At 39.3% G+C, this 24,943-nt stretch overlaps 1 protein-coding gene across 3 annotated transcripts in view; it reads left to right on the top strand.

Annotated features, from left to right (window-relative positions):
* The window catches only part of KLHL2 (kelch like family member 2), a 171,388-nt gene that overhangs the window by 86,518 nt on the left and 59,927 nt on the right, over positions 1-24,943 (top strand). For all 3 annotated transcript variants that reach the window (XM_027513526.1, XM_027513527.1, XM_027513528.1), the window contains one exon: positions 4,642-4,804. In XM_027513526.1, the coding sequence (XP_027369327.1) occupies positions 4,642-4,804 (163 nt within the window). The remainder of the gene's footprint in view (positions 1-4,641; positions 4,805-24,943) is intronic.

Raw genomic sequence — 24,943 nt, 5'->3', positions numbered from 1 at the left:
GACTAGATGGACCTTTGTTGGCAAAGTAATGTCCCTGCTTTTTAATATGCTGTCTAGGTTGGTCATAGCTTTTCTTCCAAGGAGTAAGCGTCTTTTAATTTCATGGCTGCAGTCACCATCTGCAGTGATTTTGGAGCCCTGAAAAATAAAGTCTGACACTCTTTCCCCATCTATTTGCCATGAAGTGATGGGACTAGATGCCATGATCTTGGTTTTTTGAATGTTGATCTTTAGCCAGTGTTTTCACTCTCCTCTTTGACTTTCATCAAGAGGCTTTTTAGTTCCTCTTCACTTTCTGCCATAAGGGTGGTGTCATCTGCATTTCTGAGGTTACTGATATTTCTCCCAGCAATCTTGATTCCAGCTTGTGCTTCATCCAGCCCAGCGTTTCTCATGATGTACTCTGCATATACGTTAAATAAGCAGGGTGACAATATATAGCCTTGACGTACTCCTTTTCCTATTTGGAACGAGTCTGTTGTTCCATGTCCAGTTCTCACTGTTGCTTCCTGTCCTACGTACAGGTTTCTCAAGAGGCAGGTCAGGTGGTCTGGTATTCCCATCTCTTTCAGAATTTTCCACAGTTTGTTGTGATCCACTTTGACATAGTCAGTAAAGCAGAAGTAAATATTGTTCTGGAACTGTCTTGCTTTTTTGATGATCCAGCAGATGTTGGCGGAGAAGGCGATGGCACCCCACTCCAGTACTCTTGACTGGAAAATCCCATGGACGGGGGAGCCTGGTGGGCTGCAGTCCATGGGGTCTCAAAGAGTTGGACGCAACTGAGCGACTTCACTTTCACTTTTCACTTTCATGCATTGGAGAAGGAAATGGCAATCCACTCCAGTGTTCTTGCCTGGAGAATCCTAGGGATGGGGGAGCCTGGTGGGCTGCCGTCTATGGGGTAGCACAGAGTCGGACATGACTGAAGCAACTTAGCAGCAGCAGCAGATGTTGGCAATTTGATCTCTGGTTCCTGCCTTTTCTAAAACCAGCTTGAACATCTGGAAGTTCATGGTTCATGTAGTCTTGAAGCCTGGCTTGGAGAATTTTGAGCATTACTTCACTAGCATGTGAAATGAGTGCAATTGTGTGGTAGTTTGAGTATTCTTTGGCATTGCCTTTCTTTGGGGTTGGAATGAAAACAGACCTTTTCCAGTCCTGTGGCCACTGCTGAGTTTTCCAAATTTGCTGGCATATTGAGTGCAGCACTTTCACAGCATCATCTTTCAGGATTTGAAATAGCTCAACGGGAATGCCATCACCTCTGCTAGCTTTGTTCGTAGTGATGCTTCCTAAGGCCCACTTGACTTCACATTCCAGGATGTCTGGCTCTAGGTGAGTAATCACACCATCGTGATTATCTGGGTCATGAAGATCTTTCTTGTACAGTTCTTCTGTATATTCTTGCCACCTCTTCTTAGTATCTTCTGCTTCTGTTAGGTCCATATCATTTCTGTCCTTTATTGAGCCCATCTTTGTATGAAATGTTCCCTTGGTATCTCTGATTTTCTTGAAGAGATCTTTAGTCTTTCCCATTCTGTTGTCTTCCTCAGTTTCTTTGCATTGATCAGTGAGGAAGGCTTTCTTATTTCTCCTTGCTATTCTTTGGAACTCTGCATATATCTGCTATATCTTTCCTTTTCTCCTTTGCTTTTTGCTTCTCTATTGAAGTTTAGTCCTAGTAAAATTGTATCATAAAACTGAGGCATTTTGATGGATTTATTGATAAAAGGAAAATATAAAGAAATTGATTTTCTACATTTTACTAACATTTATGGTGTGTATTGCCACCATAATAACTACATGTGAATTTCTAGCCATGTGGGCAACAATTTAACTTTTATATCCCTGGCCTACATGACTTATTATATCCTTTCCAGATTTGGGATTCAACAGTTTTATGAGTTTCAGTCTCCTGTTGGATAGGTCTAGTCTTGGTAGTCATGAAGTTGAAATTGGGGAAGCAAAATAAATTTTTATAAGTCTACTATAGCTGCTTTTTTTTTTAATAGATGTATATATAAATGTGAGTGGCTATGTATAGTTTACCATGTGTGTTTGTGTGTTCAGCTGCATCTGACTCTTTGCAATCCCATGGACTGTAGCCTGCCAGGCTCCTCTGACCATCGAATTTTCCCAGCAAGAATACTGGAGTGGATTGCCATTTCCTCTTCCAGGGGATCTTCCCAACCCAGGGGTCCAACCTGCATCTCCTGCATTGGCAGCTGGATTCTTTACCACTGAGCCACCTGGGAAACCTGTATGTTAGCATAGTATCAACCAGTTGCTGATATTTTTTCATTTAAGAATAAATCTTAGAAATTGTCCTATTCATATAGCTTTCTCATTAATGTATACAGAGTGTTCCATTGAATGGATGAACACCAGTGTTTAACCAATCTCCTTATGGTGGGCATTTAGGCTTTTTATAACTTATGCTATTACCCATAATAATACTGTAATAAATGTGGTGTGTATGTGTGAGCTTTTGTGCATATGTTAGGTATCTGTGCTTCCCTGGTGGCTCAGATGGTAAAGCGTCTGTCTGCAATGTGGGAGACCCGGGTTTGATCCCTGGGTCGGGAAGATCCCCTGGAGAAGGAAATGGCAACCCACTCCAGTACTCTTGCCTGGAAAATTCCATGTACAGAGGAGCCTGGTGGGCTATAGTCCATGGGGTCGCAAAGAGGCGGACACCACTGAGCAACTTCACTTTCTTTCTTCAGTGTATCTGTAGGTTAAATTGCTGTATTGGAGGATATATGCATTTGTAATTTTGATTAAATAGACAAATTGCTCTTCATGGAGATTGAACCAGTGTACACGTCTGCCAATAATGTGTGGGTGAACTTGCTTCTTCTTGACTGCTTTCCCCCTCAAGGATTCCCATCTTTCTGTATTACAAAGCAGTTTGCATTATACTATATTACACTATGGTGTCTCTGGGAAAATGCTGATTAGATGGGTGATCATTACCATTTTTACAAGTTTCACAGAGATTGAATTTTACACAGAAGACCACTTTCTTAATATATGTATTTGCTGAATTAAATGGCTGCACAGTTAAGCGTCATGTAATGTACTTTACATTGCTTCAGAGCATAATTATACCACTGTAGAAAAACTCCAGTTTGCAAATTGTCAGCCTTCCATGGAGATTCATTCCCATAACATAATGAAGCACACTATCCATATTATATAAAAGATTTGAGTATAAACAGAGTTATTTGCACTTTATTTCTCCTATTCAGAAAGAAAAGGCATTATCACCAAATACTGTTTTCATAATTTTCAGAGAAAAGTTACTCAGTTGGTGGAGTTGAATTAAAAAACACAAAAAGTTGTCCTCTTCATCCTTGATTCATGACTATTTGACTGTATATGTGGACACACACACAGTTTTTAGCTGAGAGAGTTAAAGCTGCTATGGTTCCTTTAAGAAAATAAAGCAGTTTGTATTACAGAAAGACAAAAGATGCACTTTTTCTCTTCTACATTTAGGACTTACTGCATACATTAGGAAAATTTTGAAGGATATTTAAAACTACTCTCTTTTCTCATTTTCTCTGGGCCGCAGCTTGGAATATATGAAAATCAGTTCCTGAAGGAACTTAGAACTTAACTTAATTTTTATGCTAATATGCCCAGGTTACCTTTTCTAAAATTGACTGTTGTTCTAATAGTCCCCTCCCCCCCCCCCCACACACACCTTTTTGGCTTTTATAGAAGGATTTGCCAGCTTCTTTTTTATAAAGTTTTCCAATTTGACTTTCCAGTATGGTCCTTTACATAGCATTGTACTAATTTACGTACAAATAAAAATGTTTCCATTATTGGCCTATTTGAAAAGTAATTGTGTTGGATATCATATTTATAGTGAAGACACTGATTAAATCCCAAAGAATAACCTAATTAATACAGAGTCTTATGGAGATACTGAAATAAAAATATAAATTAAAAAGTTATTATTAAATAATTACTCCTTTTGTTTTCTTTTTTAGCACATATATTTCAAAGAAGTTGCTTGCATTTAGACTGTTGAGTTTTAAATCGTTCTACCCCGCTAAGGAAAGTAGTTTGTGGTGTTACTTAGTGGAATAACAAAAAGATGAAGCTTTGGTGTGGGCTTTCCTTATGGCTCAGACAGTAAAGAATCTGCCTGCAATGTGGGAGTTCTGGGTTCAATTCCTGGGTTAGGAAGACACCCTGGAGGAGGACATGGCAAGCCACTCTAGTATTATTACTCTGTGCTCACCCCTTCTTCACAAATCACTGAATCTCATGACTACTCTAAGGGAAGAAAATCATTTTCATGGAACCATGGCACCCCCTAGCAGTCTAATAATTTATGTTTTTAAAATTCAAAGGAACAGTTGTTTAGATCTATGAAAAGAATTGTTAATCTAGTATAATCTGATGTCTCTTATATTCTTGTGACCAAGAAGAGACCTTTGAAAGATTCCATAGATATTACGGAGATTGGAAGGAGGCATCATCCTTTTTGCAAATAATAGTTACATTACTTCTCTATGGGATGCTGGGGTCTGGGTGCAGATATTGAGCTGTGGCTGAATCCCTGAAGAATGAAGAGTAAACTTCTAGCCAGTCGGATAAGCATGCTCACTTGTTGTGTTACAGGTACTTCTCCCAGCAGCTGGTCTGTTACAGTTACAGGATGTGAAGAAGACTTGCTGTGAATTTTTGGAATCTCAGCTTCACCCTGTCAACTGCTTAGGAATCCGGGCTTTTGCTGATATGCACGCATGCACGGACCTCCTAAACAAGGCCAACACCTATGCAGGCAAGTGGAATAAATCTTGACTGAATTTGAGACAGGAAGAATCTGAAACTCTTGATTTCTAATATGATTCTATAGTGATTTCTGGAAATTTGTCTCATGTTTTTAGATCTGCACATTAAAAAAATACATTTAAAATCTTATACTGGTATTATAGCACTGCATAATTGAAGCATACTCATAGAGTTCTGAATTTTAAAGAAAAACATAAACTGTACATGATATTCGGAGAAGGCGATGGCACCCCACTCCAGTACTCTTGCCTGGAAAATCCCATGGATGGAGGAGCCTGGTAGGCTGTGGTCCATGGGGTCGCTAAGAGTTGGACACGACTGAGCAAGTTCACTTTCACTTTTCACTTTCATGCATTGGAGAAGGAAATGGCAACCCACTCCAGTGTTCTTGCCTGGAGAATCCTAGGGACGGGGGAGCCTGGTGGGCTGCCATCTATGAGTCGCACAGAGTCAGACACGACTGAAGCGACTTAACAGCAGCAGCAGAAGTACATGATATTAGGCCTAAATGATAGAGTAGATCATTTTATGCAAATATTGAATCTCTATGTTTTTCTTTCACACTGTCAAATTAATAGGGTTTAAAAAAGTGTTTACATATGAAATTAAGTCATTTTATCCCTGCTTTTTGCAACCTTTTCTTGTATCCAAGAAAACAACTTGTGGCTTCAGTTCAGTTCAGTTCAGTCGCTCAGTCGTGTCTGACTCTTTGCGACCCCATGAATTGCAGCATGCCAGGCCTCCCTGTCCATCACCACCTCCTGGAGTTCACCCAGACTCATGTCCATCGAGATCAGTGATGCCATCTAGCCATCTCATCCTCTGTTGTCCCCTTTTCTTCCTGCCCCCAATCCCTCCTAACATCAGAGTCTTTTCCAATGAGTCAACTCTTCGCATGAGGTGGCCAAAGTACTGGAGTTTCAGCTTTAGCATCATTCCTTCCAAAGAAATCCCCGGGCTGATCTCCTTCAGAATGGACTGGTTGGATCTCCTTGCAGTCCAAGGGACTTTGAAGAGTCTTCTCCAACACCACAGTTCAAAAGCATCAATTCTTCGGCATTCAGCTTTCTTCACAGTCCAACTCTCACATCCATACATGACTATTGGAAAAACCATAGCCTTGACTAGACGGACCTTTGTTGGCAAAGTAATGTCTCTGCTTTTGAATATGCTATCTAGGTTGGTCATAACTTTCCTTCCAAGGAGTAAGCGTCTTTTAATTTCATGGCCGCATTCACCATTTGCAATGATTTTGGCTTAAACATTTTCAAAGCAATGAAATCTAGTTGACTGTGAGTAGAGGAGAAATGTTGACTTCAACTAGAGGCAGCCCTCTGCTTAGAGTAAATGCTGGTTTTCAGGACCTCCTGGTGGCATCCTCTCCTTATAGTGGGCAGAGGCCTGTGGCTGTCCAGTCACGGAGCAGATTATTGTCACAGCTTTGGGTGTAGCTAAAGTACACAGGAGTAACCTATAATTTATTTAGCTCTGAGTTTATAAACATTTAAAAAACTCATATTAAAAATGATTATTAAAAAGTTTCTAATAAAAAAAAAACATTTTCTAGATGATAAACCTGGTGAAAGATACAGTCCACATCTCCACCCTGTATCTGTGAGACCCAGTAGAAGCAGGTTACTCAAGAACGTTCCAAGACTGCTGCCCCTTAGTAAATTGTAGGGCCCCAACTTCCTGTACCCTTCAAATGCAAAAGCCCCTCATCTAAACTCTCCTCCACTCTGCCTACTCTGATAACTAAGGAACATAGATTCATGCAAGGCAGAGTATCTGACAGGAGCTTTATTCCTAGAATCCCTATTGCGTTTATCAAAGTAATAGTAGTACAAAGGGGTTAGTTGGGGAAAAAAAGTGCTGCAATAAACCATACCAGGTCCAGTAATTTTGAAATTTATAGATTTCTCTGGGGTGGCCTGATTGGCTTAACTACCCTTTGTAAAATTGTTTCAGTGGGAAAATGTGATCTGAGTCCCAGAATGCTTAATTACAGGTAAACTTTTAGAATGTAATTTCTGTAAGCTGGGCAATACATTATAACATGTAGCAATATTCATATAGTTCTTTTGAGTGGGATGAGGTATTTTAAGAAAACCAAACACAAATTTGTATTTATTGATGCGTTCTCCATTGCAGCCGATTCTGTTCTTCAGCTAAATAGAAATCCATTAGACCTGTTAATTGCTAGACATAATGCACCTGTTCTAAGTGATTTATATTACGAAAGCCAAAGAGGCTTTGTGCGGTTTTTTTTGGATAGTTTTTTCTACATAAAGCAATCTCTAGTTAATATCTTTCTTGGACTGCTAGTTGTCCTTCATACTTGATCAATGTTACTGAGTTTTAAGAGATAGAAAGAGAAGGAATAAAGTAGGATTAATGCAAAAAATTTCCATACATAGTTCTCATGCTGTGGTAGAACTCTTAGTTTTACTCACATCAGAACAAACTCACTTACTGTGTTTTAGAATACAATAATATTTTATTATTTCTTTCTCTTCTTTACAGTTTTAAATTTATTGTAGTTTATGACAGAATGTCAACAATTTTCTACTAGAATTACAACACCTCTACATCTTAGTATACAGACTCTTTCTACATAATTATGCCAAGAATTTTTTATGAAAAAACTATCACTTTCAACAAAATTACAAATAAAATTTGATTTATCATATTTACACACTATAATCAGTCTTATTTTAAAAGATGTACTGCATCTCATACCATGCATCTGAATCTTAAAATTGCTCATTTCTAAGTAACATTTTACAGCATCTTTTATTATGAAAAGTTGCAACCATGCAAAAATGGAATAGTACTCACTACCCAACACTGAGAGTTGTCAATTCATGAATAATTTTATTTTAACTACACCCTTCTTGACTTCTCTTTCCTATGTTATAATTTTTTCTGTAAACTTTTTAGTGCAGACTAGTAAACATGTAAAGTATGCAAATTAGACATCTACAGCTTGATGAATTTTTGAATTCTTGTATTATTTTGGAGCAATTCAGTCATATTATTTCATCTACATATTTCTTATACTTATAAAGAAATAAAATTGCAGTGACCAATTTCATATAGTCAAGCTGTTTCCATAACTTTGGTGTATTGATAACTAGCTGCAGGAAACTTTCTAAAATAAATGTGTGTGTGTACTCAGTCACTTCAGTCATGGCCAACTCTTTGCAACCCACAGGCTCCTCTGTCCATGGGATTCTCCAGGAAAGAATACTGGAATGGGTTGCCATGCCTTCCTCCAGGGGATCTTTCCAACCCAGAGATCAAATCCATGTCTCCTGCATTGCAGGCAGAATTCTTTACCCACTGAGCCACCTGGGATGCTCTTTCTAAAATAAATAATCCAGTATAATACTAAAGTAGTTCTTCATAATGAAAATATCTGAATGTTGTTTTTATCTTAAGCAAACAGAAGGTAAAGAGTCAACACAGGAAAATACCTAGAGTTCTCTTTTTCTGCCTTATTGTTTTTCAATCCCTTCCTCGTTTATTTTTACAATTCAAGTACTTATGTGTCCAGAGGCCTACCCAGACACCTAAATTGCTTTCAAGTTCAAATTAGAACATGTGAATAGATCTAGGAGAGTGAAGGTATTTCCATAAAAATGGTAATAGATGGAAGTTAAAATCTTAACTTTTTTCCCCTCTCCTAGGCTTTTAAGTAGGGTCTGAGACATACAAGCAAGAAAGAAAGAAAGGAAGAAATAAAGAGCAATAGACAAGTTAATGCATATAGAAGTCCATACATACATGGAAAGAAGGAGAGGGGAGAAAGAAGGTTGAGAGAGAGGGTGGGAAAGTGAAGAAAGTTACATGACCTCAGCGTACTTTCTGATCTAAGGTATAACTGTGTGTTGAGACTGGAGCATCCTTATCCTCTGAAAATTCACCAGGGCTCTGGGCACAAGATCTGCATCATTCCTTTCTCTTGGAGATTGGGAATGAGCTCTGTTGTATTCATTATAGTTAAATTGTGCAGGTATAATAGAAGAGTGAAGATATTCTATGGGAATCTCTGTGAGTGGTGCTTGTTTTTCTTAGTATCAGCATCTTTAGAAAAAGTAAAAAATGTGGGAAACCAGGTGGAGAAGGTAGGAGGTCTGAGCAGTGCAGGAGAGTCTGCTCTGCCCAGCCTGGTGCCCCCCTCCCTTGGTTTCAGTCCCAGCCCCACGCCCTGGCCCATGCTATTTTCTAGGGTTGTGAAGAGCCTCAAACCATGAACAATCAAGGGTCACCAGACCAGCCAGGCAAAATGACCTGCATATTGAAGCCTGGTGTTCTGGACTGTAATCAACCTTTGTTATGTTCTTGAGTGGTGGTTTTCTTAGCTAAAAAGCTGTATGAAATTATTTTTGCTGTATACCTAAAAATGAAAACTTTCACATCTCCTAAGAGTGTGGACTTGTTTGGAGAATGCTGGTTTGTGGACTCTTCTGATGTGTTTTGAGTGATGTCTATATTTAATTCATTCCCCAAATCATTAAGACTTTGAGCATTTTTGCTGGACTGAAAATATAGAGGAGATAAAAACTGAACTTACAACTTCAGGTGCATTTTAATAGTCTCAGTAAAAGATGCTTTTGGAAGTTAGATTTTAATTTGAAATACAAATTTTATTCAGCCTTCTTTGTTGATAAACAAAAGTTACCAGTGGTTGAATTGTGAGAATTTCTAACAAATTTAAGGGAAGCAATAAATTCCAGATTCTTAGTCATTCCAACATCTCAACACTCACCACACTAAAAATCTGAGAAGCTGGTTAATATAGATTCTAACTGACCTTTGGGGAAATATTTACTCTCATTTTCAAACCAGCTGAAACTCTGAGGAACCTGGCATTCCTCTGTAATAAAGCTACCTGTGAAGAAGTCCCTTTCTCCTGTCTCTGACATGCTTTCAGTTTATTTCTCATTCTCCTTGCACTTAACCCTATTATCTGTTTGTATATCCTAGGCCTGTCCATGAACCCCATACTGCCCTACTTTAGCCTTCCCACTGTGCTTGTGCGATGATCAAGCATTGTTATGTGCCAGCTGTTTTCATGTGTGCCCTCTCTCCCGTTATCGTAAATGAAACTTTGCTTTTTCCCCTACCTGTTTGTTGGGGGCAAACTTCTTTAAGTGGTACTCCCCCTTAAAGAGAGTGACTCACCAGGAAGGTGGGTAGGAGGGTAGACTTCCAGACTGTTCCTCTCTCACTGTCACCATCCTCAGTTCTGCACTGGCTCGCTGTCAGTCTGCAGCACTCGCTCTGCAGCCTATTTTCTCTCTACGCCTTCAGGCCTCCGTTGTTCCTTCCCTCTGCACTTTGTTTCTCTTGCTGCCAGCAACTTCAAAATCTGTACTGTTGTCTCTACTGAGACTCCCTCTTCCTACCTCCTTGTGACTACTGTCTTCCTTCCATAAACCCATTTTTCACACAACTCTAGGTCATTTTGAACCTTGTTCCCATTTGGAGCTCCAAGGTATCAACCTTTCTGGGGACCATAAACTACCGATGCTGAGCATTTCCTGCCCTCATGCTCTTTTATTTCTTCATAAATCTGTGTTCTCTGGTCCCAATTCTTCTAGTTATCTCTTGGCTGCTGAGCTTAGACCCAGTAGTCAGTCCTTTCAAAACTACCATCTGTGTGCCTGGTATTGCCTGAACTGCTGTGGATGATAACAGGTTCAGTGTGATTTAACCCCTGATTCCAAGGAGTTTATTGGCCAGTAATAGTCAACTCACACCCAATTTTAGTATATCCAGATTATGCTCTATTCTCTGTGAGAGCTCATCCCATGACATTTTCTTCTGCTGTCAGTTTCCATTAGTCATTTTTGCATTCCTATAATTTAGGCTAGGAATCACTACTTGGGGTAAACATCTGTCAAAATAAACTCATGATTTTGGAAACAGCCCTCTTGAAAGAAACTTGAGAGAGTGGTTCTAATAATGGTGTCACCAGCCTTGACTTTGTGATATTCATAATAAAGAGTAGATGCTGTTTATTGAAAGTCTATTGCTATGTTAATGTACTACTAAAGAAAATTCTTCCTTTGGAAGATAATGAAAGCATTTGATGTGCACCGCTGCTGCTGCTTGATTGTTTGCTGACTTAAATGACAGCTCTTAAAAGAATTAATCATTTTTATATTCTTAAATTCATTATAGTCCTCATTTATGTCCTAGTTAACTATACGCAGTCTGTTTTGCTTTGTTGACAGTTTTTCTAGCTGACATGAGTTAGCTGTTCTCAGGTTTCACCAAATTGTGTGTTAATGGGGCTGCTGGAGATACATATATGGGTTTTTTCACCCCTAGAAACTAATAGTTGGAGAAGGCAATGGCACCCCACTCTGGTACTCTTGCCTGGAAAATCCCATGGGCAGAGGAGCCTGGTAGGCTGCCGTCCATGGGGTCGCTAGGAGTCGGACACGACTGAGCGACTTCACTTTCACTTTTCAGTTTCATGCATTGGAGAAGGAAATGGCAACCTGCTCCAGTGTTCTTGCCTGGAGAATCCCAGGGACGGTGGAGCCTGATGGGCTGCCATCTGTGGGGTCGCACAGAGTCGGACATGACTGAAGTGACTTAGCAGCAGCAGCAGCAGCAGCAGCAGCAGAAACTAATAGTATTCAGAATGAAAGACTCATGGAGTGCTAGCACTAGTTGGGAACTTAGCAGTTATCTAGTCTAACACTTTAATTGTATTAATTAAGAAAATGAAGACTAGAGATATCTTTATTTTCCCCAGAACACTTTCTCAGAGGTAAGCTGTTTGTGGACTTAAAATACTGTTGTTATCCAGTCACTTAACCTCACTTTTCAGATAGGATTCTGCCCTAGATGGAGTATAGAGGAATTATATGAACCCCTCTTGGTATTTAATTTTGATCAAAAAGGTTCTTGTTGTGTAGAAATCAGGTATGAAGACTACTTTGTTTCTTATCAGAGGGTGCAAAACAAAAAGAACTTTGGGCTTGTATTGTTGACTTCATCAGCTTAATTTGAGATGAGCGACTTGAGCCTTTTAGACCTGGTGTGATAAGTCCTAGTGAGTATCTCTCATTTCTGACAAACTAGTTTTATTTGTAGGAGGGAATAAAACAGGAAAATTCAGTTGCTCTACAGAGTGAAGAGATTTCTTATATATAAGGAAGAATGCTTGTGTACATTATATATGTATAATATATATGTTTAATGTGTATTGCATGGCTATAGCATAGTTAATACTGCTGGGAATCATGCTCTTTTAGAGAGAAGGAACTGGTCATCAAATGGCAGTGTGATTACTGGTTGGCTTTACTCAGTGGCAGAGGAAACTAGTAGAGGCAAATCACTAATACCACAATAAAAGCTCTGTGCCATAAACAGAATATTCTGTTAACATATGGGTGGGAGGACTGGAAAGAGTAAGTAAGGTTGGTAACAGAATTAGGGTAGTGAAGATAGAGAGAAGGTTGTGGCTCTTGGAACTGACCCTGGATATAAGTACAGGAAACAGACTAGACTGAAATGTTCTGCCCTTCAGCATTACATTTTAGGTAAAGCTTTGTAGGTACATTTCAGTGGGTGCATATGTATTGCCAATGTGCAGTAGCTGCTCAGTTTTACTATACCTTACTGAGATACAGAAATCTGAATAACAATTCATTTAGTGAAAAGGAAGAATCTCTTATCTCAGCTTTATGACAAGGAAGGAAGGAAGGAAGGAAGGAAGTGAAGTTGCTCAGTTGCTCAGTTGTGTCCAACTCTTCGTGACCCCATGAACTGTAGTCAGCAAAGCTCCTCCGTCCGTGGGATTCTACAGGCAAGAATACTAGAGTCGGTTGCCATTTCCTTCTCCAGGGGAACTTCCTGACCAGGGATCGAACATGGGTCTCTGGGTTTGTAGATTTCATGGTAAAGAGTTTGCAGGCAGACTCTTTACAATCTGAGCCACCAGGGAAGCCCTTGTGACAAGTATTAGGCTTGTATTGGCCAAACCAGTCCAAAGATATTAGGGTTTTTGTTGATCGTGGATTCAATAGCAATCAGAAATGTAATTATATCTATAAAGATGTAAGGTGATTATCTCATTCTCTTCCACCCAGGTCAGATTATATCTATGAAATTGAGCTCATTTTCAATTACATGTTTTAAGAGAGAGTGATGAACTGAAGCACTGAATTCAGAGCCAGGATGATGTTGAAGACCTGAAACTATGTTTTACAAGGAGTAGTCAAAAGAATTTGTAAAATTCTGGAGAATATCATGTTCTCTGTAAAAGTTTGAGGGAATTTCATGAGAGAAAGAGCTTAACCTTGTTCTGTGGTGAGTATAAGTAGAATCAGTGTTAAAAATTAAGGAGAAAGATTTTAGTGCAACATAAAGAAGCTTGTAGTGAGTGCTCAAGGGTGATGTGGCTGCTTTGCTCTCTGCTCATGTCTGCAAACGATAGCCAGATACCCATTGAATGTGAACATTTTAGAGATTACTCTTTCATACGGAAGTTGTGGTCAGGTCCCTTGTATCACTAAATCTTATGACTTTCCAGAGTTACTATTGAGGATTCCCAGGATTTGAGAAGCAATTTATTTTAGAGGTTATAGAGAGGAGGGGATGGAGGAAGAGAAGAGTTGTTTACTGGGTACACAGTTTTAGACTTTACAGTGTGAGCATACATAACACTGCTGAACTATATGCATACTTAAAAGTGGGTAAATATGACTATACAGTGAGCAAAAACAAGACCAGAAGCTGACTGTGGCTCAAATCATGAACTCCTTATTGGCAAATTCAGACTTAAATTGAAGAAAGTGGGGAAAACCACTAGACCATTCAGGTATGACCTAAATCAAATCCCTTATGATTATAAAATGGAAGTGAGAACTAGATTTAAGGGACTAGATCTGATAGACAGAGTGCCTGATGAACTATGGACGGAGGTTTGTGACATTGTACAGGAGACAGGGATCCCCAAGAAAAAGAAATGCAAAAAAGCAAAATGGCTGTCTGAGGAGGCCTTACAAATAGGTGTGAAAAGAAGAGAAGCGAAAAGCAAAGGGGAAAAGGAAAGATATAGCCATTTGAATGCAGAGTTCCAAAGAATAGCAAGGACAAATAAGAAAGCCTTCCTCAGTGATCAATGAAAAGAAATTGAGGAAAGCAATAGAATGGGAAAGACTAGAGATCTCTTCAAGAAAATTAGAGATACCAAGGCAACATTGCATGCAAAGATGGGCTCAATAAAGGACAGAAATGGTATGGGCCTAACAGAAGCAGAAGATATTAAGAAGAGGTGGCAAGAATACAGAGAAGAACTGTACAAAAAAGATCTTCACAACCCAGATAATCATGATGGTGTGATCATTCACCTAGAGCCAGACATCCTGGAATGTGAAGTCAAGTTGGCCTTAGGAAGCATCACTACGAATAAAGCTAGTGGTGGTGATGGAATTCCAGTTGAGCTATTTCAAATTCTAAAAGATGATGCTGTGAAAGTGCTGCACTCAATATGCTAGCAAATTTGGAAAACTCAGCAATGGCCATAAGACTGGAAAAGGTCAGTTTTCATTCCAGTCCCAAAGAAAGGCAATGCCAAAGAATGCTCAAACTACCACACAGTTGTCCTCCTCACACGCTAGTAAAGTAATGCTCAAAATCCTCCAAGCCAGGCTTCAACAGTACATGAACCGTGGTCTTCCAGATGTTCAAGCCTGTTTTAGAAAAGGCAGAGGAACCAGAGATCAAATTGCCAACATCTGGTGGATCATCAAAAAAGCAAGAGAGTTCCAGAAAAACATCTATTTCTGCTTTATTGACTATGCCAAAGCCTTTGACAGTATGGATCACAACAAACTGTGGAAAATTCTGAAAGAGATGGGAATACCAGACCACCTGACCTGCCTCTTGAGAAACCTGTATGCAGGACAGGAAGCAACGGTTAGAACTGGACATGGAACAACAGACTGGTTCCAAATAGGAAAAGGAGTACGTCAAGGCTGTATATTGTCACCCTGTTTATTTAACTTATATGCAGGGTACATCATGAGAAATGCTGGACTGGATGAAGCACAAGCTGGAATCAAGACTGCCAGGAGAAATATCAATAACCTCAATATGCAGATGACACCACTCTTAAGGCAGAAAGGGAAGAATAACTAAAGAGCCTCTTGATAAAAGTTGGCTTAAAGCTCAACTTTCAGAAAACAAAGATTATGGCATGAGGTCCCATCACTTCATGGGAAATAGATGGGGAAACAGTGGCAGACTTTATTTTTGGGGGCTCTAAAATCACTGTAGATAATGATTGCAGCCATGAAATTAAAAGACGCTTACTCCTTGCAAGGAAAGTTATGATCAACCTAGACAGCGGTTCACAGGGTCACAAAGAGTCAGACACAGCTGAGCGACTGGACTGAACTGAAAAATGGTTAAGGTGGTAAATTGTCTTATGTTTTTACTATAATAAAAAGAGGAGGGACTAGTGAGGAATCAACTGTGACTGAGACAATTTAGATTTGGAGTCAGTGCGGGTAACGAAGCCATTGATACCCAAAAGAAACACAAGAGATCAGGCAGGTGTCTGGAGGAACGTGTAGATGGGTTTTAGTCTTGATTGCTCAAGGGCCAGTCAGCAGTGAAATGTGTTATCAATTTAGAGGTTCTCACACTTGGCAAGATTATTAGCAGTAGCCAAAGACAGCTTGGCCAGCAGAAGACCTTGATTTGTTTTGAGGGAGACAATCAGTAGACTCAGCCAGAGCATCTTTGTTGAGCTTCAAGCCAAGAAGTGAAGCAGTGCCATCAATGGAAAGATGCATAATGATTAAAAAACATCACAGAACTCAAAACAGATGAAAATAAGTGATCTATGGCAGTGAATAATGTGAATCTTAGAAAACTGCTTTTATATGTTGCAGGTGCATGATATAGGGGTGGATCTATTTGTTTAAAAAAGCCATGACAGTTAGACAGATCATATAGAGACTAAAGATGGCTGGAAGTTCATTTATTGGGGTTTGGGAGAGAGGTTGAGTCTGGGAACAACCATACTGGGGTGACAAGTTGACAATAACTGGGACACACACAAATGTGGATGGAATGATTAAAGGAGATTGAACAGAGAATGGAAGGGGATGTCAGGGCAGGCAGGACCATAGGTAACATCTAGTTTTAGGGAACTGTTAGAGACAGAGTAGTTAGAAAGGTAGAAAGAAGTGTTATAGAATCCAGGCTAGGAGAAAGAGTTCTTAGGTGAAACACTGCACAAGGGTTGAGACAGATGATACTAATCTCAATAAAAGAACTTCCAAAGAACAATTTGATGGGAAAGGGGGGCAGAGGCCGTATTACCACAGAAAAAGGTGTGTGTGCATCAGTATGTAGGCGTCAGTACTAAGGTCTGCCCTAAAGAATTTTGGTGTGAAGGCCAGCAAGGTAGGGCAGTGGCCCAAGTAGGGGAGGATAGGAGATGTTTGGTCACTGAAGTGAACACAATAAAATGCATTAATTCTCTGTACCAACACTTAATCTTTCTCACTGGGGACAGAAAGTAGTTAGGCTTAGTTAGGTGACTTTTTTTTCCTTTTGTTTTTAAAATTTCAATCAAAAATATTTCACACGGTTAAAAACATTTTTTTAGTCATGAGCTTAACACATCCCTCATTCTTGTCTTCCCTCTCTATGCACCAAATATCCTGTATCCACCCACAAATGAGTGTCTTTGTGGCAGCTGTGGGATCCATCACCATACATTAAGGGACCCAGAAGGAGCCTTGCCCACTGTGCATTAGGCAATAGGCAGGCAGACTTTGGTCCTGGCTGTGGCTCTCAAGTGATCTGTGAACCAGTTTTAGCCCCTCTTGACTGCAGTCTGGGAGCACCCAGAGAACACTGATCTAGACTGTTCCCACAGATGAGGGAGCTTCTGTGGAAATCTGGGTTTCCAGAGGAGACGATTTAGCATTCCATTGGAGCAAAAACAATATCAACACATGTTTGGACACACTGAAGAGGCTGAAAAAAGCAGTTTGACTTCACCTGTGTCCCCTCACCATGTGGCAGCACAGCTTAGTGCCAGGAGAAACCTTCCTTCTTTAGTCCATGATTCACAAATGAAGGAGAAAGATTTCTCAGACACAAAGGCTGAAGGAGTTCATCACCACTAGTTCTGCCATAAAAGAAGTGTTGAAAGGATTTCTTGTAGCTGAAATAAGAGGGTGCTAATTAATAAAATGAAAATGCATTAAAATACACATACAACTAACATGATAACATGAAATAACATGAAAATGTATAAAAATATAAATACAACACACTGGTAAAGGTAAGTATATAATCAAATTAAGAATACTCTAGTACTCTAAAATGATGGTATAAGATTAAAGAACAAGTGTATTAAAATTAACTAGCTATAATAATTTGTTAATGAATATAAAATATAAAAAGAGGTAAACCATACATCAAAATACATTAAAGGTAGAGGGGAGTAAAAGAGTAGTTTTTGTATGTGATTAAATTTGTCATCAGCATAAAATAGATTGTTACATCAATAAGGTGTTTTATGTAAGCCTGGAAACCACAAAGCAAAGCAAAAACCTAGATACACAAAAGATGCACAACCACAGAAAACCATTAGTTTACTAAGGAAGACAGTGAGAGAACAAAGAAACTAAAAACAGCCGGAAAACTGTAAGATGGAATTTGTAATATCTTATCTGTCAATAATTTTGCTAAATATAAATGGATTGAATTCTCCAGTCAAATGGCATAGAGTGGCTGGATGGATTTAAAAAACAAACAAACAAAAAGTAATATATGGTACTTACCAGAGACTCACTTCAGCTTTGATGACACACACACGGGCTCAGAGTGAAGAGATGAAAAAGATACTTCATGCAAGTGAAAGCCAAAAGAGTACAGGGGTACCTATACTGATGTCAGACAAAACAGATGTTAAGTCAAAAATGGTAATTAGAGACAGAAAAGGTCATTATATAATGATAAAGGGTTCAATTCATTGAGAAGATATAACAGTCATAAATATATGTATACGCAATTTTGGAGCACCGAAATGTATTAAATCCTCAAAGGTCTGGAAAGAGAAACAGACAACAATAAAATAATTTTCAGGGACATCATTACCCCACCTTCAACAATGGGTAATCATCTAGATTATCAACAAGGAAACTAGACTTCAACCAAGCTTTAAACCAAATGGACCTAAAAGATATATTCTTCTCAAGCACACACAGAATGTTCTCCAGGATACACCATAGGCTAGACCATAAAGTGAGTCTTAACAGATTTAAGAAAATTAAAACCATACAAGTATTCTTTTTGACCATAGTGGTATAATACTAGAAATCGTTAACAGAAGGAAATTGAAAAATTCACAAATGTGTGAAAATTAAACAACACGGTCCTGAACAACCAGTAGATCAAAAGGAAATTTAAAGAAAACAGCTAAAGAAGGAGAAATCAAAAAGAAAATTGAAAAATATCTTGAAGCAAATGAAAATGGACCATACCAAAATCTATCATTTCAGTTCAGTGGCTTAGTGGTGTCTGACTCATTGTGACCCCATGGACTGCACCTCGCCAGGATTCCCTGTCCATCACCAACTCCTGGACCTTGCTCAGACTTACGTCCATTGAGTCAGTGGTGCCATCTGGCCATCTCATCCTCTGTCAACCCCTTCTCCTACCTTCAGTCTTTCCCAGCATCAGGGTCTTTTCCAGTGAGTCAGTTCTTTGCATCAGGTGGCCAAAGTATTGGAGCTTCAGCTTCAGCATCAGTCCTTCCAATGAATATTCAGGGCTGATTTCTTTTATGGTTGACTGGTTTGATTTCCTTGTAGTCTAAGGAACTGTCAAGACTCTTCTCTTAACACCAATTCAACAGCATCAGTTCTTTGGCTCTCAGCTTTCTTTATAGTCCAATTCTTACATCCATACATGACTACTGGAAAAACCATAACTTTGACTAGATGGACCTTTGCAGGCAAAGTAATGTCTTTACTTTTTAATATGCTGTCTAGGCTTGTCATAGCATTTCTTCCAAGGAAGAATTTTTTTAATTCTTTTAATTTCATGGCTGCAGTTACCATCTGCAGTGATTTTGGAGCCCAAGAAAATAAAGTATCTTACTGTTTCCATTATTTTCCTATCAATTTGCCATGAAGGCTATGGTTTTTCCAGTGGTCATGTATGGATGTGAGAGTTGGACTGTGAAGAAAGCTGAGCGCTGAAGAATTGATGCTTTTGAACTGGAGAAGACTCTTGAGAATCCCTTGGACTGCAAGGAGATCCAACCAGTCCATCCTAAAGGAGATCAGTCCTGGGTGTTCATTGGAAGGAGTGATGGTGAAGCTGAAACTCCAATACTTTGGCCACTTGATCCTGATGCTAGGAGGAATTGGGGGCAGGAGGAGAAGGGGACAGCAGAGAATGAGATGGCTGGATGGCATCACCGACTCGATGGACATGAGTTTGAGTGAACTCTGGGAGTTGGTGTTGGACAGGGAAGCCTAGCGTGCTGCGATTCATGAGGTCACAAAGAGTCGGACACGACTGAGCAACTGAACTCAACTGAACTGATGGTACTGGATGCCATATTAGTTTTTTGAATCTTGAGTTTTAAGCCAGCTTTTCACTGTTCTTTCACTTTCATCAAGAGGCTCTTTAGTTCCTCTTCACTTTGCCATAAGGGTGGTGTCATCTGCTTATCTGAGGTTATTGATATTTCTCCCAGCAATCTTGAGTCTTGCTTGTGCTTCATCCAACCTGGCATTTCTCATGATGTACTCTGCAGGGTGACAATACACAGCCTTGACGTACTCCTTTCCCAATTTGAAAACAGTCCATTGTTCTATGTCTGGTTCTAACCGTTTTTTCTCGATCTGCAATCAGGTTTCTTAAACAGCAGGTAAGGTGCCTAATTCCCATCTCTTTTAAGAATTTTCCACAGTTTATTGTGATCCACACAGTCAAAGGCTTTAGCATAGTCAATAAAGCAGAAGTAGATGTTTTTATGGAATCCTCATGCTTTTTCCATGATCAGTTGGATCTTGGCAATTTGATCTCTGCCTTTTCTAAAACCAGCTTGAAAATCTGGATGTTCTCAGTTCAGGTACTCTTGAAGCCTAGCTTGGATAATTTTGAGCATTTCTTTGCTGGCACATGAAATGAGTGCAATTGTGCAGTTGTTTGAACATTCTTTGGCATTGCCTTTCTTTAGGATTGGAATGAAAACTGACATTTTCCAGTCCTTTGGCCACTGCTGAGTTTTCCAAATTTGCTGGCATATTGAGTGTGGCACTCTAACAGGCTGATAGTGACATAAATATAGACATGTGGACCAATGGAACAGAATCGAGCACGTGGCAATAACCCCCTCATATATAGCCAACCAGTATTTGGCAAGGAGTGAGAGAATATTCAATGAGGGATATCACATGTCTTCAGTAAATGGTGTTGGAAGAATTGGATACTTAAAAGAATAAAATTGGACCCCTATCTTACATCACTTAAGGAAATTAACTTAAATAGGTTAGAGACTTATACATAAGACCTGAAACCATAAAGCTCCTAGATGAAAACAGAGAGTTTTTGTGAAACACATTGGTGTTGATAGCAATTTTTCAGATATGGCAAAAAAAAGCAAAAATTACTACATAGGACTTTATAAAAACCAAAAAGCTTCTGCACAACAACAGGAACAATCAGCAAAATGAAAAGGCAACCTACAAGGTAGGAGGAAGTATTTGCAAATCATGTATCTGTAAGGGATTGATATCTAAATTATATGATGATCTCATACAATCCAGTAACAAAACGTAATTACTGTTGATTTTTTGAGTACATGAGATTTATTCTGTTAGCAGCTTTCAGCTGTGTAATGTCTTATTGTTAATGGTAATCACCATTCTATATGTTAGATCCCCAGAACTTATTCACCTTCTAGCTAGAAGACTGTCCCCTTTGACCTAACCCCTCCAAGCCCTGGTAACTGCTCCAATCTACTGTGTTTATATTGCTTTGACTGTTTTACCTTTCACATATAAGTGATATTTGTCTTCATGTGACTTATTTCACTTAGCATGATGCCCTCAAAGTCCATCCAAGTTGTTACAAATGGCACAGTTTTCTTCTTTCTTCATAAGTAATGTGTGTGTGTAGGTGTGTGTGTGTATGTGTGTGTGTATCACATCCTTTTTCATTCATTTGCTAATGGACTCTTAGGTTGTTTCCATATTTATTGGGAGACTGATGCTGAAGCTGAAGCTCCAGTACTTTAGCTACCTGATGCAATGAGCCAACTCATTGGAAAATATCCTGATGTTGGGAAAGATTGAGGGTAGGAGGAGACGGGGACAAGAGAGGATGAACTGGTTGGATGGCATCACCGACCTGATGGACATGAGTTTGAGCAAACTGGGAGACAGGATATGTAAGGATTGCGTACTGCAATCCATGGGGTTGCAAAGAGTTGGACACGACTGAGCAACAACAATATGTTTGCTATTGTGAATAACACCACAGTGAACATGATAATATAGATATCTCTTCAAGTAGTGATTTCATTTCCTTCAAATATATACCAGCAGTGGGTTTGCTAGATCATATGGTAGTTCTACTGTTAATGTTTTAAGGAACCTCCATAGTGTTTTCCACAGTGACTGCACCAGTTTACCATTTCCATCCGCAGTGCAGGAGGGTTCCCTTTTCTCCACGTCTTCATCAGTACTTGTCTTTTTGATAGTAGTCATTCTAACAGTTGTCAGGTGATATCTCATTGTGGCTTTGATTTATATTTTCTGATGATTAATGACGTTGAGCATCTTTTCCTGTGCTTGTTCACCATTTGTATATCTTCTTTGCAAAAACATCTGTGCAGATCCTCTGCCTATTTTTTAATCAGATTTTTTTTTTTTTTTGCTGTTGTAGGAGTTATTTTTATATTTTTAATATATTACACCTAATCAGATGTATGATCTGCAAGTATTTTTTCCCATTCCAGTAGGTTGCTTTTGCACGTTGATTATTGTGTCTTGATGCACAACATTTTTGTGTTCAATATAGTCCCATTTGTCTAGTTTTGTTTTGGTTTCCTGTTCTTTTGTTGTCATATCTAAGAAAAAATTTCTAAAGAATATAAAATAACAAATAGTTAGCCCTAACCATTTTCTTGCCTTTCTTCCTACAGAGTTCCTTTGAACATATTTCTACCCAAACATGTTTTCAGTTGCTTTTGGTGCCTAGAAATTTGAATATGCATATAAGAATCATTAAATTTAGAACTGCTACTGTCAGTCATGCCAGGCTTATGTTATTTCAATGTTTTAGAAACATATTGCAAGATTTTATTCATTCGTTAAAGGTATTGTTAGGAAACCATATTATTTTAAAAAATATATATATATATTGGAGAAATAGCTTGCTGTATTGTTATTGTCTAGCACTGATAACTTACAGTGAATGATGTCAGATTTGTGATTTCTGAAGAAGATTTAGCTTCAGGACCAGGGACCAGGCTTGATCACTCAAGAGCTTTTATGTAGCAGTTTATTAAAGTACAAAAAGGGACAGAGAAAGCTTCTGACATAGACATGAGAAGGGGGACAGAGAGTGGCCCACTAACTAGTCTTATCAAGGCCTTATGTACTTTCACAGACCCACTCCCATAGCATACATCTTAAATTAACAAGATTAGAACTAACAATAGGACCCACTCCCACAACATACATTTTAAGATAACAGGATTAGTCAGAAGGTTCTTCTGAAGGAGAAACAAGTCCTCCAGCAGGATACATTGTTACGTAGTTTCAGTTCAGTTCAGTCCCTCAGTCCTGTCCCACTCTTTGCCACCCTAGGGATTGCAGCACGCCAGGCCTCCCTGTCCATCACCCAACTCCTGGAGTCCACTCAAACTCATGTCCATTGAGTCAGTGATGCCATGCAACCATCTCATCCCCTGTCGTCCCCTTCTCCTCCCGCCTTCAATCTTTCCCAGCATCAGGGTCTCTTCAAAAGAGTCAGCTCTTTGCATCAGGTGGCCAAAGTATTGGAGTTTCAGCTTCAGCCATCAGTCCTTCCAGTGAATATTCAGGACTGATCTCCTTTAGGATGGACTGGTTGGATCTCCTTGCAGTCCAAAGGACTCTCAAGAGTCTTCTCCAACACCACAGTTCAAAAGCACAGTTCAGTGTTCAGCTTTCTTTATAGTCCAACTCTTGCATCCATACATGACTACTGGAAAAACCATAGCCTTGACTAGACAGACATTTGTTGGCAAAGTAATGTCTCTACTTTTTAATATGCTGTCTAGGTTGGTCATGCCTGGAAAATCCCATGGGCAGAGGAGCCTGGTAGGCTGCAGTCCATGGGGTTGCACAGAGCCGGACACGACTGAAACAACTTAGCAGCAGGTTGGTCAAAACTTTCCTTCCAGGAAGTAAGTGTCTTTTAATATCTTGGCTGCAGTCACCATCTGCAATGATTTTGGAGCCCCCAAAAATAAAATCTGCCACTGTTTCCACTGTTTCCCCATCTGTTTGCCATGAAGTGATAGGACCAGATGCCATAAGAATGTTGAGCTGTAAGCCAACTTTATCATTCTCCTCTTTCACTTTCATCAAGAGGATCTGTAGTTCTTCACTTTCTGCCATAAGGGTGGTGTCATCTGCCTATCTGAGGTTATTGATAATTCTCACAGAAATCTTGATTCCAGCTTGTGCTTCATCCAGCCCAGCGTTTCTCATGATGTACTCTGCATATAAGTTAAATAAGCAGGGTGACAATATACAGTCTTGACAGACTCCTTTCCCTATTTGGAACCAGTCTGTTGTTCCATGTCCAGTTCTAATTGTTGCTTCCTGACCTATATACAGATTTCAAAAGGCAAGTCAGGTGCTCTGGTATTCCCATCTCTTTCAGAATTCTCCATAGTTTACTGTGATCACACTTTCAAAGGCTTTGGCATAGTCAATAAAGCAGAAATAGATGTTTTTCTGGAACTCTTCCTTTTTTGATGATCCAGTGGATGCTGGCAATTTGATCTCTGCTTCCTCTGCCTTTTCTAAAACAGGCTTGAACATCTGGATGTTCACGGTTCACGTATTGCTGAAGCCTGCTTGGAGAATTTTGAGCATTACTTTACTAGTATATGAGATGCGTGCAATTGTGTGGTAGTTTGAGCATTCTTTGGTATCGCCTTTCTTTGGGATTAGAATGAAAACTGACCTTTTCCAGTCTCATGGCCATGGATGTGTTTTCCAAATTTGCTGGCATATTGAGTGCAACACTGTCACAGCATCATCTTTTAGGATTTGAAATAGCTCAATGGGAATGCCATCACCTCCACTAGCTTTGTTCGTAGTGATGCTTCCTAAGGCCCACTTAACTTCACATTCTAGGATGTCTGGCTCTAAGTGAGTGATCACACCATCGTGATCATCTGGATCATGATGATCTTTTTTGTATAGTTCTGTGTATTCTTGCCACCTTTTAATATCTTCTGCTTCTGTTAAGTCCATACCATTTCTGTCCTTTATTGAGCCCATCTTTGCATGAAATGTTCCTTTGGTATCTCTAATTTTCTTGAAGAGATCTCTAGTCTTTCCCTTTCTATTGTTCTCCTCTATTTCTTTGCATTGATCTCTGAGGAAAGCTTTCTTATCTCTCCTTGCTATTCTTTGGAACTCTGCATTCAGATGGCTATATCTTTCCTTTTCTCCTTTGCTTTTCACTTCTCTTCATTTGTATGACCTCTTCAGACAGCCTTTTTTTTTTTTTTTTTGCATTTCTTTTTCTTGAGGGCAGTCTTGATCCTTGTCTCCTGTACAATGTCATGAACCTTCGTCCATAGTTCTTCAGGTACTCTGTCTATCAGATCTAGTTTCTTAAATCCATTTCTCACTTCCACTATATAATCGTAAGGGATTTTATTCATTTCATACCTGAATGGTCTAGTGGTTTTCCCTACTTTCTTCAATTTAAGTCTGAATTTGGCAATAAAAAGTTCATGTTCTGAGCCACAGTCAGCTTCTGGTCTTGTTTTTGCTGACTGAATAGAGTTTCTCCATCTTTGGCTGCAAAGAATATAATCAGTCTGATTTCAGTGTTT

This window comes from Bos indicus x Bos taurus, chromosome 17 (assembly GCF_003369695.1).
Source record: "Bos indicus x Bos taurus breed Angus x Brahman F1 hybrid chromosome 17, Bos_hybrid_MaternalHap_v2.0, whole genome shotgun sequence".
In the NCBI taxonomy this organism is placed as follows: domain Eukaryota; kingdom Metazoa; phylum Chordata; class Mammalia; order Artiodactyla; family Bovidae; genus Bos; species Bos indicus x Bos taurus.
This window is presented reverse-complemented; position numbering and strand designations above follow the sequence as displayed.